Genomic DNA, 17,500 nt, shown 5'->3' on the forward strand with positions numbered 1-17,500 from the left:
CTTTCTGTCTGAGTTGCACATGTCTGAATTGCACATGTCTGAATTTGTTGAATGTTGGAGGACTTGGCATTTTCTTCTGAATTTTTAAATTTGCAATTTCCCATATTACTATGACTCCAAATCCCCGTAACTTTAATTTCAACATCTCTACTTGAAACATCTCCGAATCTCTATATCTCCAAATTCTCATCTCAACTTCTCAACTTACCAAATCTGCATATCTTAAAATTTCCATATCCCGAAATTCCCACGTCCCTAAAATTCTCATGTCCCCAGATCTCTACGTCCCCAAGTTCCCACGTCTGCAAATTCTCACATTCCCAAATCCGCAAACCTCCGAATCTCTGAATCTGCAAATCCCTAAATTTCCAAATTCTCAAATTACAGAAATCTCTACATCCTCTAATCCTCACGTCCCCAAATCTTCAAATCCTCAAATTTCCAAATGAGCAAACTACTCCCAACTTCATAGAACCTCCTCAAAAATAAAAGCATCAACTCCCATAAAAATGCCAATACAACAAAAGGAAACTATACAATATAACGGTATGGAGAATCAACTATTCTCTTTTTTACACCAAACTTTTTCAATCAATTCACCGTTTTGAAGTATAGAAGAAAGTTGCAAAAGAAGAACCGGATTGATGATTTTTTCTTTCTAGAAACGTGACTAACTGTACCTTAGGGGGACCATGATCGTTAAAACTTCTGTGTGTATAATTTAGCGAGCAAGTTCGTATTGCGAAGCTAATTTCGTTCCACGAGAACGAAATCAGATCCGAATCGTGATCAGAGATCGAGATTTGTGCGTAACGATGATAGCTGACCTATTTTCTTTTTAACGTCGACCTATCGAAACGAGGCTCCAGTTTTTGCGTAGCGCAAGAACGTGAATAGAAATCTTTCAGACGTTTTGGTGTCGATTATTATACGTTGATTTGTTTGTTACAGAAATTACTGTCATTCTTTCACCCCAAACCGACGCGAGTGGAGAAATCGGACAACAACAACACGAACAATTCTACGACTAACAACATCCACAACAACATGCCGATACACGACTCTATCAGCGTCACTTCTCATGACGTGTATCGTACGTACATATTCTTATGTATTTATTTGCGTAAATATTTGACGTGAATCGTGAATAAATGAATAGTAAATGGCTAATGAATAATTCTTGGAATGTTAAATTATATGTAAAAGTGTTTGTGTGAAAAATTTAGAGGTTGATTTTTTTTAATTTATTTGATATTTGTGCATATGTGATTTTAGTCACATGTGGTGTAATAGAAATTATATTATATTTATTATTTACTAATAAACTACTATTATTTAATAATAATTTTAGAATATCTGTGCATATGTGTTTTTTGAGTCACATGTGGTATAACAGAAATTATATTATATTTATTATTTACTAAGAAACTACTATTATTTAATAATAATTTTAGAATATCTGTGCATATGTGTTTTTTGAGTCACATGTGGTATAACAGAAATTATATTCTACTTATTATTTACTAATAATTTACTATTACTTGATAATAATTTTAGAACAATTTCATAATAATTTTAGAATATCTGTGCATATGTGATTATAGTCACATGTGGTATAACAGAAATTATATTCTACTTATTATTTACTAATAATTTACTATGACTTGATAATAATTTTATAACAATTTCATAATAATTTTGGAATATCTATGCATATGTGATTATAGTCACATGTGGTATAACAGAAATTATATTACACTTATTATTTACTAATAATTTACTATGACTTGATAATAATTTTAGAACAATTTCATAATAATTTTGGAATATCTATGCATATGTGTTTTTTGAGTCACATGTGGTATAACAGAAATTATATTACACTTATTATTTACTAATAATTTACTATGACTTGATAATAATTTTAGAACAATTTCATAATAATTTTGGAATATCTGTGCATATGTGATTATAGTCACATGTGGTATAACAGAAATTATATTCTACTTATTATTTACTAATAATTTACTATTACTTGATAATAATTTTAGAACAATTTCATAATAATTTTAGAATAATTCTATAACAATTCTACAATATTTCTATAACAATTTCTTTATATTTTCAATGAAAGCTCCGATCACAAAAATGCATAACCTCAAAGATCATATAACTAAAATTTGAAAGAACATGATTGAAATTTGACACGTACTCTAACGCAAAGTTGTTTCGCAAAATGCAGCTGGGAGATTGCCAATGACATCTCAGGAGGCCCTCAAATATTACGGTTCGAGGCTCACAGAATTCGAACGTGCCGAAATCGAGAAATACTCGGAGATTTGGTACCTCGGTTTATCGGCCCATAAAATCCACGGTGAAGAAGGATCATCGCAAAATGGCGGATACGACGATGAAAATGGTAGTTACAACAAGGTCCTCCACGATCATATCTCGTACAGGTGCGTACCTTTCCCTCTTTTTCGTTCTGGTTTTCTCTTTTTCAGAACTTTCCATTTAATTACGAACACCCAGTGCCCATTAACTCGCGTCGATTTCACGTTTTTTTTCCTGATACAATCGTGATTTATCTTGTAATTAGAAGGTGCGACGTTTAATAGCCCTATCCGTTCGGCTAAATACGAAATCGGTGTAAATATCAGTGAGATTCGAGTGAAATATTGTTTAATCGATACTTGTTTGCGTACTTTGTGATCGACGATAATTACTAATGTTCACACTTGGAAAGTTGGATTATTAGAAACATTAGATGAGATATTTTAATTTTTATATTTACAAGGGGCGAACTTGTATAGTTGAATATTTCAATTTTGTTATATTTTGTTTTAATTTGATAAAAGTTAAAAATTTTCAAATTTACATAATTTGTAATTTCGAAGTTTAGCAATGTAAAATTATTAGCAAAAGTTCAGCAAAAATATCGACTACTCAACCCTTAAATTTTCAGGTTTCTGTATTTTTAAATTTAGGAATTTCGTAAAATAAAAATATCAAATTTCCAAATTTTCGAATATAAAATTTGTTAACTTGCAAAGTTGCTAATTTTTAATTTGAAATTTGGTAATTTGGGAATGTAGAAATGCAGAGAATAAAAAAATTGTAAATTGACAAATTTTGGATATAAATAAATCTGAATTTTATGTTTGCACAACCTCAAGTTACATCGATGTTGCAAATCGTCACATATTTCTGAAACGAAGAAAAAACATTTCAATCCATGCAACTAAACTGGTAAATATCATATTCCGACCACGTTTTTATATCATGCAATCGTGTTTGCATCGTTTTAAATACGTATTTTAGAACTAGATGAAAACCTTCGATCGATGAAATTAAAACGATAAATTGCAGTCGTGAAAACGATCGTATTGCAGTCGTGTTTGCATCGTTTCGAAACTTGCTCTCGGAAATAGAGTACCGGGAAGTAGTTATTAAATTTGTGTCGAAACGGGATATATTGGAGGGAAAAATTTCGTTTGCAACATTCGATTGTTCCGCAATTAAAATGTACAGAAGCTTTCACGTGTATTTCGCATAGCTTTCAACTATGTATTTTCATAGTCCAACCGTAGTTGAATCGATTCAAGTTTCATTCAGAAAATCGATACTTTAATCAAAGAATTTCGAACTTAAACGACTTGTAACAAATTTTTGTTTGTACGAATAAAGTAAGGTGCATATTCATAAATTTCAGTAAGAAATGTACATAATGTAAATAATCAAAGAAGCTCGTTATCAGTAAACGTAGAACTTATCTGAGACACATTCTTTCTTGTGTATTGTAATTTAAGAATTGTAATAGTACGAAAAAGTAATTTTGGCATTCTTTTATTCAGATATGAGATATTGGAGGTGATTGGAAAGGGAAGCTTTGGACAAGTGATCAGAGCGTGGGATCACAAGACGGGTCATTATATTGCCATCAAGATCATCAGGTTCGTGAATTTGGCGCTTAATATTTTATCTGACAATGAGAAAATAATTATAGTACAAACGTTTAATGGGCGTTTTTGTGTGGGTTATTTTTTCAAGATCGATCAGTTCTTGGTTGCTATTTTATTGTTTGATACATTCTTCATGTAGAAATATTAAATATTTTGTACTGGAAATAAATATTTTATGCTTCAAATATTAGATATAGCATATTAGAAATGTTAAATGTATTATATTTGAAAAATTCAATGTATTAATATATACTACACATTCAATATATACTTCAAATATTAAATACACTATAAGATGAATTAACTGATACATTAAAATTTGAATATACAAGATTAAAAAGTAAGCTCACGGTTCCACCTTTCCTTGCTTATTAAATTACAAAGAAAAAATGTATATATGTTCGCTTCATCTATGAAAGAGCACAGCGTTAAAATAACGTGTCATGTCGTGGTTGCAGGAATAAAAAGAGATTCCATCATCAAGCGCTCGTTGAAGTGGAGATCTTGGAACATCTCAGGAAGAAAGACTTGGACGCAAACGCGTCGCACAATGTGATACACATGCTAGAATATTTCTACTTCAGGAACCACTTGTGCATCACTTTTGAGTTAATGAGGTACGTTACATAATTTTTTAAAACACTCTTGTTCCCTTTTGCTGACTTCTTGTTAACGTGTTCAAATAACGAAATCTTACTGACTCCCAAAAGTATATCATATTCATCTCTATGTCTTTTTTTCAGTTTGAATTTGTACGAGCTAATCAAAAAGAATAACTATAAAGGATTTAGCCTGAGCCTAATACGAAGATTCGCTAACTCGCTGATTAGCTGCCTCAGACTGCTGTATCGAGAGAAGATAATTCATTGCGACTTGAAACCTGTAAGTAAACTAAATTTTTCAACATTTCGAAACTCGAGGTCTCAAGTTCACAAATTTCCACGATAAAAAATTGCCCAGTTAAGCTCTAAAATTTTCCAATCTCTAAACTTGCTGTATGAAACCTCCTTCCACATAAGAAATGTACCAGTCCCATCTCACAAAGAAGTCCAAAGAATGAAGCTCGTGCTTCCATTTCACTTTCCTCCGCTTCATTGGAACGTTGAACCAAGTATCCTTGGTCGTTTAATGAAAGTTGTCCTTCCAATAAATGCGGTGACCCGCGTGCTAATAAAGCAACGCGTAAACGAAGTAAATAGACGCGATGTAAAGTAACGAAGAATGCGGGAGGTTAATAGGCGAAGGGTAATGGTAGCTTAATGCTGTTCTCTGATCCAGCGTTGTTCGTTTACAGGAGAACGTGCTTTTGAAGCAGCGGGGTAGCAGCTCGATTAAGGTCATAGACTTCGGATCCTCGTGTTACAGCCACCAGCGTGTATATACGTACCTTCAATCCAGGTTTTATCGAAGTCCAGAAGTAATTCTGGGTCTTCCTTACGGCACACCGATCGATATGTGGAGTTTGGGCTGTATTCTGGCCGAACTTTACACCGGCTGTCCATTGTTCCCGGGCGAGGATGAAATCGAACAGCTTGCCTGCATTATGGAGGTTCTTGGACTTCCGCCGGAACATATTATCAATCATGCGTCTCGTCGCAGGCTTTTCTTCGGTAAGTTAGTTCCGTTGGTTCCATTCTTCAAATTCTAAAATTTGTCGGACTGTTTTTCCCGAAGTCTCTGTCAATTATTGACAGAATTAAGGGGTTTAAAGAATTAAGGTGTACATTAATTTGTGAATACTTTATTTCGAATGTAACTGTACACCCCGGGTAGGTTTAGGGTTGACATGAAAGAAAGTGCGTTTCGTCAAGAAAGAAACATATAATTTTTGTGCAAACTGACCGTTGAAATTACTGTTCCAGACCCGAAGGGAAGTCCTCGATGCATAACAAACAGTAAGGGCAAGAAAAGGTGGGCAGGTAGCAAGAACCTCGCGATAGCTCTTCGTTGCACCGACACCCTTTTCGTGGACTTCGTCAGCAGATGCCTCGAGTAAGTATCAAAATTTCTTCTCCTAATCAAGTTAAGAAAGAGTACAGTTTTCAACCCAACTTCAAAGAACTAATTTTCAAAAATAGCAAAAGATTAATAAGGTCGATTTGTGATGTTCCAGGTGGGATCCAAAGAAACGCATGACCCCCGACGAGGCGATGCGTCACGAGTGGTTGAACTCGTCTTCCTCTCACGCGAGTAGTTCCTCGTCGTCGACGTTGGCTACCACGACGGTGAACACGAACGCGAACAGCAACGCGAACACGAACGCGAACACAACGAGCCTGGAGGCCACGTCGCAGTCGGCTCACGCGCAAACGATTAGCGTGACCGTGAGCGCACCCCGGCAGCGTGCTACCACGGTGGAGGATCCTCCCAACACGATACATCGTCTGTTCAAGAATTTCAAGTACGTGCAGAGGATCAGCATGACCGAGAACGCGGTCAACGGTGGTCTATTGGTGACGAGCAAGCTGAACGGTAGCGCGAGTAGCCACGCTCTCGCGAGCAGCACGCAGACGACTACCTCCTCGAGACACGCCTCGACCGGCGACATCGTCGCGAGTCTGGATCCGAATCTCGACGATTCCGGTACGTTTTTACCGCCGATATTGTGAAATCGGGTCTGCGCTAGCCATTTCTAGATGCTTTCTGTCGCGCATACCGTGTCGCGATCGAACTTCGGCTCTTTCACGTACACCGGGCACGCTGTACGTTCGAAACGGTTGAATTAATATCTCGGCGAGGAAAGGTTCAATTTGGTCACGACAATAAAAAGCGTTAAACAAACGAAACAACGCACGGTTCGCCGTGAGGCTAAGACCAATAGACAGACACACGTTATCGCGTACACGTTGACGACGATGACCATATTCTTTTCGGATGCTCGGTTCGATACAGAGAGCGTGTCCGGTCAACGAGGAAATGGAAACCATTCGAGATACAATGATATCGAGGCATGTAGAAATTGGCTGGCCGGATCGAGCTCGATCGTTCTTCGACGCCAAAAGGCTAGGCAGAAGCGTTGCTAGTCTCGGCATGCGCCGAGATAATTCGAGGCCAAAATAATGTGATGAACCGGAGGCGCGTGCCGTGAAACAACGAGAGCATGGTTATATAGTAGAAATGCGGTCGTTTCGTTCGTTAGCCGAGCACGGACACAGACATACACGCGTAAACATACACGCATACACAGACACGTTGAACGATTTTAGCGTCTCGGCTCCGATGTATATGTCACTCAGGTAATCGTAAACGACGTGTGTGCACCAATCGTAGAGAGTCGATCGGAAAATAACGTAGAGTTTCGTTCCCCTCGCCCACGACATTCGTCCCTTATTCTCCGAGTATAGCAAGATTCTTACTAGGTATACGCGTTTTGCGAATCGGATACGACGAAGGATCGTTCGCCTTGCTTGACGATCGATTATACGAACTAGCCGATATTCGATCACGTGACACGAGTTGTGACCGAGTGTCGATAAAGATCGTTAGACGCAGCGGGTTCGATTCGCAGATTGACTAGCGCAAATTACGTTACGATTACTATATAAAAAAGTGTACGAGGAGCGAGAGGATGAATGCGTTTTTAACAACGAGATTCCCACGCGATATGATTCCCATCGAGTCAGCATCGAATTGCGATCACGTCGAGAGAGAAAGAGAGAGAGAGAATGAGAGCGAGAGTGAGAGAGAATCTGAGTCGTCTGAAACCCCGTGGCAACAGGGTCGTACGATTTAATAAATGAAACGTCAAGGCAAAACGACGACGACGGAGTGGCAAGTTACTCCGAGACGAAGCGTGCCCCAGTTTCAAGCGAGGCCTGAGTAGTCTTATTGTGATATTAATCTACCACTGTCTTATGTAGATCTCTGATATTAAGAAGTAAACGATCGCTGTATCAATGGTTTTCTTTTTTCATTACTATTAATAATCATTATTTTCTTAATACTGATTATCGCTCTCGCTATTACTGCTACAATATAATTACGATATTCACGGAATTATTCGATCAGTAATAACACACGAGAGATAACATTATTATCATTATTATTATTATTAATATTATTAGAAATGTACAGGTTTTTGAGTAAGCCCTCGAAATCCAACAGTTAACAGCACGTAACCGCTTTCTTCTTTTTTCCCCCTCTATTTTTGTGGAAAACGTCGTTAATCATTATTGTATTTCTAAGAGAATCGTAAGTCGCCCGAAAGTTCCCTGTTATCCTTTGCATGATTTCTCTAGCGACCCGAAGGGGCTCCGTAATTATTATTAATCGTTTTAGTCGCAAAATATTTGTGTTTTGCTGTACAGTTAGATCTATCGAAAAAGAAATCATTCGATTGTCGAACGCTTAGATTCGATCGTGATCATTATTTCTATCAATTATGCGAAGGATTTGAAGGGAACCTGTGTCGTGTTACGTACACGTCATGTTGCAAACGAATACACGCGCAAGCTAAGAAGAATATCCGCTCTCAGTGTTCAGAAATCACGAAAGTTCAATTTAACAAAAGATACACGAGCTCGTAGATTATCGTAGAATATTCGTACATCATTCATCATCCTTTCTTTTATTGTGTTCTCTTTTTATTTTGCATTTCGACCGGTCGTAATCGCTTCTCTCAACGCGATCTCGTAAGTTGTCTTCGAGCATTTCGCTGAACCCGCAGCAAATTACAATTTAACCCTTTCGTTATGGATGACATGTGGGCCATCTTATTCACAATTAATTTACGATACACACATTATACAATGCAGTTTCATTAGATTCAATAGTCATTTTTTCTAATAAATTTCAAGAATAAACTGAGAATTGATTTATGTTCTACTGTCACTGTGTACTTTTATTAAAGTGATCCATTAGAAACGCTTAATCTTTCAATTATACTAATTCGTATACCCTTATGGTGGTCCCATAACTTACAAAAGACATAATTCAAAATCTACGACTATTAGATACCTCGAGAAAGGGGTTAAATAATCACAAAAACTGCTGGAATCCTTAAAGCTTTAACATATAAAGTCAATGAAAATCACGCGACAAGACTGAAATAAATTAAATCGTCGATTATAAGATTTCATTATATTTAAATACTTCGTGTTAGGATCACGTGATACATTTCCCATGTCCTATTTATTCTACGATGTCCGAAACTCATTTGTTTTATTAATAGCGATTTAATGTAACTGTCCGAGTTCAATAATTTTGCACGTTTATTCCCGTTCGTGGATTATTTTACTGCCACAATTATGCTTTTAAAAGAAGACAACTTACATAATGTCACGACTATTATTATACTAAAAAGCATAAATAGCGTAGAACGAGGTATTGAAAGAAATACAGTTTCAAAAGTTGGCACATTTAAAAAATGAAGACGAAAAGAAAATGTATTCGTTTCTTTTTTTCATTCGTATCTCCATGACAAAGACATTGGTTACTTTTTTTCTTTCAATACTCGAGAAGCCACGGAAAACGTAACATGAACTCACGAATCCTTTTTTCTCCTTTTTTCAATTTTTCGCAGGTTCATGAGTCGCGTAAACGAAATTGATCGATCAGAACGCGTAACGAGCGGTTTCATAAATTCGCAGACGTCATCGGCACGAGCGAAAGAGAGAAAAGAGCTGCCCCACGGAAGCAGTTTATTCATCCGTAGTCAAAGCGATGAGTCCAACATTTAACGAGCGTAGTATTTAAGGCAAAAAAAAACACACACGCATACACAGGTTTATAGTGAACAAGAAATATCAAATTGTGTATAATAACTAACATTAACAAACGCGTATGCATGAGTGCGCGAAAGCGAGCGTGAAACGAAGAAGAAAGGAAAACAAGAAGAGAAACGTGTTCGGTGAGAATGCGTCCGGAGTGAATGCGTTACGTTACTGCATATACATATATACATATACGATTTTACGTGTTAAGAAACCCACGCGGAAGCGACAAAACGAGTTAAACATAGGATATCCATTTAGAAATAAATAGAAAAGACCGTTTGAACAACGTAGCTCCGATACGCGGAGTTCTCTGCTCCCTTTTACCTAATCCTCCCACGTCTACCCTTGATATTACGGGCCTGCAGTCGTGTCAATTGAATTGCTCGCGAATAAAAAGAGGCAAAAAAAATGTTTGACGCGAAGAAAGAAATTTCTTTAAAGTGACTTATGATCCAGTCTCGCGATTGGACGCATTTATTAGATACCTACGATGAACGTTCACTAAACATAATTATATACGTACTATGACTGCCGGTATTCCGTATAAAATAGTACGTTCATTCATCAAAATGTTAGAGTTTAAAGTGTTAAGCGCGGGTGGTGAAACGGGACGAGCATTCGAGTTGGCTCGGGTCAAAGATATTTGATCGAACTCGAATAAGAACATACGGACTATAAGAATTTATTAATCGTATTTTTAAATTTGAGAAGATAGAAATTTCGTATTTGCAAATTTAGGAGTTTAGAAGTTTTAAATTTGAGAATCTAGAAATTTTTCATTTTCAAATTTAGAAGTATAGAGATGTCGTATTTTCGAATTTGAGAATATAGAAATTTTAATGTAATATACGAGTAATTGGGATTTCTAAAGATCTGTACCCAATACGACTAGAGTCCGAAATGTCTGGTACCCACACACTCCTAATTAAGAGCATAATTATCGAATCGGAAAGATTCTCTTCGCGTCATATCTATTGCATTGAACGATTCAATTGAATCGACTGAAAGTATTTGGCGCGAAGAGTCGATACACGAAAAGAATGTACGAAAATCGAACGCAGAATATGTCGATTGTTTCGTACAATTTTTCTCTACGTATCAGTGGTTCACGCCAATAATAACTGTACAGTCGTTGAGTTTTAGTTGTGTTCACTATATTGTATACAGTGGGATCAAATTACGTGCGTTAGGATCGACTGATCTACGTGAACTGACGCGTTTCGAATACGGCGCGCGTGCGTCTGCGCATCTATTTACGCATGCGCGAGCATCACATGACACGATGCGCCTAAATACGAAATATTGAAGTATACTTTCTAAAAAGAAACGAAACACACAAAAAAATAGAAAAGAGATAAAAACGATGTGTTTAAGCTTGAACTAATTAGACGATGCATCCTCGAAACGAAAGCTCGTTGTATCAAATTCGAAATGGATAGAGAAAGAATCATTGGTCGTGGTCCGAATTTCTTTTGGTTCTATAAAAGAGAAACCAGAATAGAAGCGGACGGAAACGACAGTCGCTTTCTAGTCCGAAAACGTGCGTAACAAAGAAAGGGGATGGTCTAAAAGGTCTAAACTCTACGAAATGAAAAGAAATAAAAAAAACAAAGGGAGAGACTCTCTTTCAGGCTTCAGCGTGGAATGCTCTTAGCGTATATCTGTTAGGACAGCGTGTAACTAATTATCGAGTTAACGACGTGATTAGATCTATCGAATTCAATTAGATAGTAATTTGTGCGTACACGGTGAGATCGTTGCCACCGCCACGACCGTCCCTTCTCCCCCTCCCTTCTCGACACAAGATTGATCCTTCAACAAAACGATCGATCTACGAAATTATGACGATTGATCGTTCTTAGTGTAATTCAATAGGACAATCACGAATAACAGTTTTGTGTTAGCGTATTATGGAAAAAGGAAAAAAAAAAAGAATTCTCTAGTTAAGCAGCGTCCGTAGGGACACGAGTATTCGAGCACAAAGTGTCGTCTTCTTCCATGAAATATCTCCGTTGAAATATGTAAAATTGCGCGCGCTGTTTAATTGATCGACAAACTCCACGAAAATTTGTGTAAATTTCTTCGTTATACGTTTCTCGTCACCGTCGAATTCACTTAATTAGATTTCACGTCGTTAATTATATGTCGTATCCCTTTTAATGGAAGCATGTACAAAATGTAATAATAAATATATCTTTGGTAACGACACAGTTTTTCGCATGTTTGAGATACAAAGATCGTTAGCGTAAATTCTGCTCGTAATTTCTCGTTTAGAAACATGTTAAAGCGTCGTCGAGTCGAATGAACGTCTTGAAAAGGATTTTTATTCGACACGTAACGATGAGCTTCGCCAAAACGAAATATAAGATTTAAGGCGGGAGGGGGAAAGGATATAAACAGAGAAATAATAAAAGAAATATGGCAGAGGAGAGAGAAAGAGAGCGAGAGAGAGAGAATGAGAGTGAGAGAGCAGGAATTGATAACGATTATTCGTAACTCGGCGTTGAACATCAGGGATGATCTTGTTACATTGTGTGTAAATGCGAGTTCGTCAATTTCTGCCCAACTTAATTATAGTGAACGAAGAAAAGAATTGCTAATAATAAATGATTATAATAATGACATTAGTATATGTAATGATACGATACTGAAGCATCATCATCTTTTGTATCATTTGTTCGTTTGTTTTTATCTTACTGCGTTTGTCTTTCATTATTAATGCAATACCAAGATGACTCGGTTTCGACACGGTATCTTGTGTGTAAATATATACTAATAAAAAATACAAATACAAGAATAACGTCTTAATTATTCTTCGATTCAATTACCCTTAATTATAATACATTTCGCTAAAGAATTTGTGAACATCAAGACATCGTCATATTCCGTCAGGTATGTTAATTTTAAATGTTTTAAATGGAACGGTAGAAATAAATACAAGGTATATAGATGTTTTCAGATAGATTTATCACTGTTTTACATGTATATATCATTTCGATATTAATCCAAATTAAATAAGATTAAAAAACAGAATTCATTTAAAAGATTATGCCTTAAATACACACGAAAGTGATGTGTAACAAATTTCAATTGTTAAGGAAAGCGTAGAAAAGAATAAATAGAATATTTTTATAGTGAAGATCTTTCGTAAAGATTTCCAATGGATAGAAGGCACAGGATGCAATGTTACATACAACAGATATAATTAGCATCGTTCAACAGCACATGTACATTTAACATCTTGCCTTGAATCATATTCTTTTAAGATACCTGTTTTACAGACACATATTTCTAGAAGAAACTTAATAAACAATTTAAATAGCTGTTGATGATTTTTGCATGCACGAGAATAAACACAGACATATATGTATGCTAATTTGATTATTTGAAATCTTGAGGTAAACATTAGAATCCTATTGTCCCAATGCTACCTTCTTCTTTCTCCTTTCTGTGTTTTCCGTTTCTCCTTCTTTTCTTCCTTTAACTGTTTTTGTTTCTCCCTGAATGAAAAGACATATTCGTTAGCAACACATGTAGTAATGTTTCATGCAGAAAGAATAACTCATACCTATCCTCTTTGTCTTTCTCTTTTTTCCTTTGACTGTCTTGTTTTGCTTTCTCCCTTCGTTCTTTCTCTTGCTGTATTATTGTTGCAACATTTGTGTTCTTTTCAATTCCACAATCTCCTCCACTTGCTCCATCCTCCTCTCCCTCACCTTCGCTGTTTTCCTGGTCTGACATTTGACTATACTGAGCAAGAATTGCTTCCCTTATCCGTCTTTCTTCTTCAGTGTAACTTTTTTGTGTGGTAGTTGGAAGAGACTGAGATTCTAACATTCGTGCCAGTCTGACATCCACATCTTCAACTGGTACTTTTGAAGCAGCAACATCTTCAACAGGTAGCCACTTAGCCCAAGCACTCAAAATTTCTGCTACGTGTTTACTAATATCATTGTCCTAGAAATCAATAAAATTAAAGAGTGCAATTTCAAAACGTAAGGTGTCATTCCATAAATATACATACGGCATGACATCGTCGAATTATTAACACGTTAAAAGGATACAACGAGTGTGTCGACGATATTTAAACATGCATGTATAAAGACAAAATGTACATCGTATCGAATTTAAAGAGATACATGCGAATCATCGAGAGATACAATAATAATAGCACCGTTGTTATTTTTGACCGGCTGATAGACTTCGACTACGAATAGCAAGCATATTCTAACCTCACAATCCGTGTGCTCCTCACCGTTATGCCCGAGAGTATGCCTTCAAGGGCTTCGGTCTTCTCATCCTCCGATTCATCACCTTCTAAAATTCCTTTGATGTATGATCCAAAAACACCTTCGTCAGTATTTAAAGCCTGCAACTTCTTGCTGAGCCAACTATCAAACGAATTTGTCGCTACCGCCATGTTCGGCTTTTTCAAGTTTCCGACTCTTCTACGGAGTGAGTCATTTAAATCGATTCCCACAAATGTTGTCACAAAATGTTGCAAATTTATTATGTCATAAAAATGTTGCAAATAAAATTTCGTTTGAAAATAATTTTATATAACATTTTTATGGTTAAATGTGTAGAACGTGCTTGAAATCACGACCAACCGTAACCACAACCTAACCCGATGACCTAACTTAACACTAACTAACCTAACCACGACATAATCCAGTCCCACCCTGGCCACTCTTTGATTTTGAATATTTATAAGTTCGACGCCAATAAAAGTGTGTAAAAAATTATATAATGCTTTGAATAGTTCTTACATTAGTAAAAAATTTATTTACAAGCTGTTAATACAGTCGCCTATATGAAAATAATGAATGACATAACTTATAATACATGTTTCTTACATTTATAAAAGTGTATTTCCATTCTTTATGTAAATTAGATGATCATGAAATATTCCTTCATAATGAATGTGATACATGAATGTACAAAGTCTGTTTGAAAGATGTTTCTATTTGAAAACATAAATTTAACTGTTCATTTCCATTTCTTCTGGCTCTTGTTCATCATTAGATTCTTGCATCTTTTCTTCTTGCTCTGCAGCTTCCTCCAACTTTCTCCTTTCTTTCAATCCTGCAGCAGGTGATCTTATAAGAGATAAATCACGTTGAACTTCTCTAATGTCTCTTTCTTGTTCTATTTCACGTCCTTTACGCAATCTCTGCATTATATGTAGATTCTGTCTCCTCTGTCTAATATTTTCTACTTTTTTTATTGCATCAATCGTCTTGTTCCATAATTCTCTATTATATTTAACAGGGATGTTTCTTCTCTTTTCAAATTCAAAGGATGGATCCACTGCCAACTCCTTGCCAACAGTTTTCCTGTATGCTTTGGTCCATTTGACTTTTCTTGGATTTTTCTTCTTCTTGAATGCAGCATGACATTTTGAACGACAAAATCTGAAGATCTGTAATATAAGTATGCATTATGCATTAGCTAACACCAGTAACAAAATATCGAATGCAATTTACAAAATTAGAAAGTGTATACATAGCATAAAATAATAACGTTAAAAATATGTTCGCAAATGTACACATAACCTAGACACTATAAGAAAACTAACCTTATACAATATTCTTAAGCTATAAAATATGGATTCCTTAATCTACATTTACCAATTTTTAACAAAGTACTAACCTTACAATCGTTCCTTACAAATTGAATTCCATGTCCTGGATAAATCCGAGACGAACAAAAATAACACGTTTCTATACGCATGTTGCATAAGGTTATGAAAACCTTAGGCAAAACTTGGAAGTAAAACGCGAATGGATGTTAATTGGTAAGAGAACATCCTAATGAAATTAGACAGCTAACAGCGCCACCTACAAATTATGAATAACAAAATAAAAATGTTTCTATAATTATTTTATTATACATTCAATTGAGTACGTGACTAATATTCAGTTAGGTATTCATAGGAAAAATTTTATCGATAAATTTTTAGTAGAACCCAAGATGAAGACGTTTTTAATGCACCGTTTAAAATGACCGCTAAACAAAACCGAATCGTAGAGACATCTAACAAGTAAGGGTCTTCGAACGAAAGTCAGTGGTAGTGGTGTTCGATGAAGTCTTCTCGTTCATCCGTTTGGACGTAGTTAGTAAAAATGAACGTTGTGGCAAAATCGACCAGTTTGACACCTTATTTGAGGTCGACTGTGGCTACAGTTACAAATGGATTGCAACCGATAACTGCAAGTGGTCCTATTAAAAAATCAAAAATTGTTACCGAACCTGTCGTCAGTCTAATGCTCAACGAAAGTATGTTACGAGCTATTATTACAGGGCCTCTGCGTGTGAGCTCAGGAATCGGAGGTTTGAAAACTTTATTCAAATACTATTCTATTAGTAGTCACACCTTTTCAATAAATTCTAATTTTATATATAATATGATTATATAATCATGTCTTATACATTAGATTTTACAGATCACTGTAGTACCAATTGAGTTACCTAATATATTTTAAAAAGAGAAATTTGTTTGTCATTTTTTTATTATTTAAAGAATGTAAGTATATCTTACTCAACTAACATAGCAACATTTTTATAATTGATCACTACAGCGACCAAAGCAACAAGCTTACAAGCAACGCAAAGGCGATTGGCTCATACTGATATTCAATGGCCAGATTTTACTCCCTACCGTCAACAATCCAATAAAGACCCTACAGTTAACGATCCAGACAAAGCAGATACCCGTAAAACCTACACATATGTTGTAACAGCAGGTCAGTAAATTTATTGATTTTCTTTGCTATGGTGATATTAATTTTTAATTATGCTACAGCTCTAGGAGTTGCCGGAGCATATTCTGCAAAATCAATAGTACATAATGTAGTAGCTATGTTAGCTGCATCTAAAGATGTTATGGCTTTAGCTAAAATTGAAGTTAAACTTGATACAATTCCCGAAGGAAAAAGTGTTGTATTCAAATGGCGTGGAAAACCTTTATTCGTACGCCACAGGTAAGTGTTTACATATTATAAATTCATCATATTATGCATACATTATTTAAAATTTATATTTACTTTAAAATAATAATAGGTCAGCAAAAGAGATTGAAAAAGAATCACAAGTTGATATTGCAAGCCTCAGAGATCCACAAGAAGATAAGGATCGTGTGAAACAGCCAGAATGGTTGATAGTTTTAGGAGTATGTACACATCTGGGATGCGTTCCAATTGCAAATGCTGGTGAATTTGGTGGTTATTATTGCCCGTGTCATGGTTCCCATTATGATGCCAGTGGAAGGATTAGGAAAGGACCAGCACCTCTAAACTTGGAAGTGCCAGAATATGAATTTCTTAATGAGACTACAGTAGTAGTTGGTTAAAGTATGAATGCTTGTAGTCAAATAATAATGTTATTTTTAATGACACACCTTTTTTCACGTATTATTCCATTCAAAATTTAAACAAAACATTTCCTATACAAAATTGAGTCATCAGTATGTGGGAACTACAAATGCAATAAAATTGTGTAAATAAAATAATAAATTTAACCAAAATAGAACAAGTTTATTTAATTCGTTTTCGAATAAGAGTTATTAATTAATAGTAATTGTAAATGGATGCTATTAAACAGTGGTGTCATCCTACTTTGTTGCACAAATAATTATAATGTGATGTAGTGAAGTGAAGCTGGACCCATTGACGTAGTTGTAGCTGATTTCAAGTGGGTCGCGTTAAATATTAAAATATAAATTATTTAACAGCACTAAAGTAATATTTTTCATTTAACCCTTTCTATTTTTTTTTTTAATACGTATTCTAAACGAGTAGATTGTGAAGAACTATTGTTTTCGAA

The 17,500-nt window shown here is 35.6% G+C and overlaps 4 protein-coding genes across 6 annotated transcripts in view; 2 read left to right on the forward strand and 2 right to left on the reverse strand.

The window, feature by feature from the left end:
* LOC100876289 (uncharacterized) overlaps nt 1-9,626 on the forward strand; it is a 305,268-nt gene extending 295,642 nt beyond the window's left edge. For 2 of the 3 annotated variants that reach the window (XM_076531902.1, XM_076531904.1), the window contains 8 exons: nt 952-1,093; nt 2,243-2,459; nt 3,855-3,953; nt 4,421-4,579; nt 4,706-4,844; nt 5,257-5,572; nt 5,825-5,954; nt 6,076-8,080. In XM_076531902.1, coding sequence (XP_076388017.1) covers nt 952-1,093; nt 2,243-2,459; nt 3,855-3,953; nt 4,421-4,579; nt 4,706-4,844; nt 5,257-5,572; nt 5,825-5,954; nt 6,076-6,571 — 1,698 coding nt within the window. In that variant the 3' untranslated portion in view covers nt 6,572-8,080. Of the gene's footprint in view, nt 1-951; nt 1,094-2,242; nt 2,460-3,854; nt 3,954-4,420; nt 4,580-4,705; nt 4,845-5,256; nt 5,573-5,824; nt 5,955-6,075; nt 8,081-9,483 lie in introns of those variants that run through there. The other variant, XM_076531903.1, reaches the window with a different exon arrangement.
* A 1,824-nt stretch (nt 9,627-11,450) lies between these two features.
* LOC100880276 (coiled-coil domain-containing protein 43) lies at nt 11,451-14,320 on the reverse strand. Its single transcript, XM_003705846.3, has 3 exons — nt 13,932-14,320; nt 13,245-13,633; nt 11,451-13,176 (listed from the first exon to the last, which is right to left on the reverse strand). The coding sequence occupies exons 1-3, from the start codon at nt 14,094-14,096 to the stop codon at nt 13,104-13,106; spliced, it is 627 nt and encodes a 208-aa protein (XP_003705894.1). The 5' UTR covers nt 14,097-14,320; the 3' UTR covers nt 11,451-13,103.
* A 109-nt stretch (nt 14,321-14,429) lies between these two features.
* On the reverse strand, nt 14,430-15,483 carry RpL24-like (ribosomal protein L24-like). Its single transcript, XM_003705810.3, has 2 exons — nt 15,329-15,483; nt 14,430-15,098 (listed from the first exon to the last, which is right to left on the reverse strand). Exons 1-2 carry the CDS (start codon nt 15,407-15,409, stop codon nt 14,658-14,660), a joined length of 522 nt encoding a protein of 173 aa, XP_003705858.1. The 5' UTR covers nt 15,410-15,483; the 3' UTR covers nt 14,430-14,657.
* Nucleotides 15,484-15,713: 230 nt separating this feature from the next.
* Nucleotides 15,714-17,415, forward strand: RFeSP (Rieske iron-sulfur protein). The gene is made up of 4 exons (XM_012291318.2): nt 15,714-16,009; nt 16,258-16,422; nt 16,482-16,659; nt 16,739-17,415. The coding sequence occupies exons 1-4, from the start codon at nt 15,802-15,804 to the stop codon at nt 17,025-17,027; spliced, it is 840 nt and encodes a 279-aa protein (XP_012146708.1). The 5' UTR covers nt 15,714-15,801; the 3' UTR covers nt 17,028-17,415.
* The last annotated feature ends 85 nt before the right edge of the window (nt 17,416-17,500 follow it).

The sequence above is a fragment of the Megachile rotundata genome, chromosome 5, assembly GCF_050947335.1.
Source record: "Megachile rotundata isolate GNS110a chromosome 5, iyMegRotu1, whole genome shotgun sequence".
In the NCBI taxonomy this organism is placed as follows: Eukaryota; Metazoa; Arthropoda; class Insecta; order Hymenoptera; family Megachilidae; genus Megachile; species Megachile rotundata.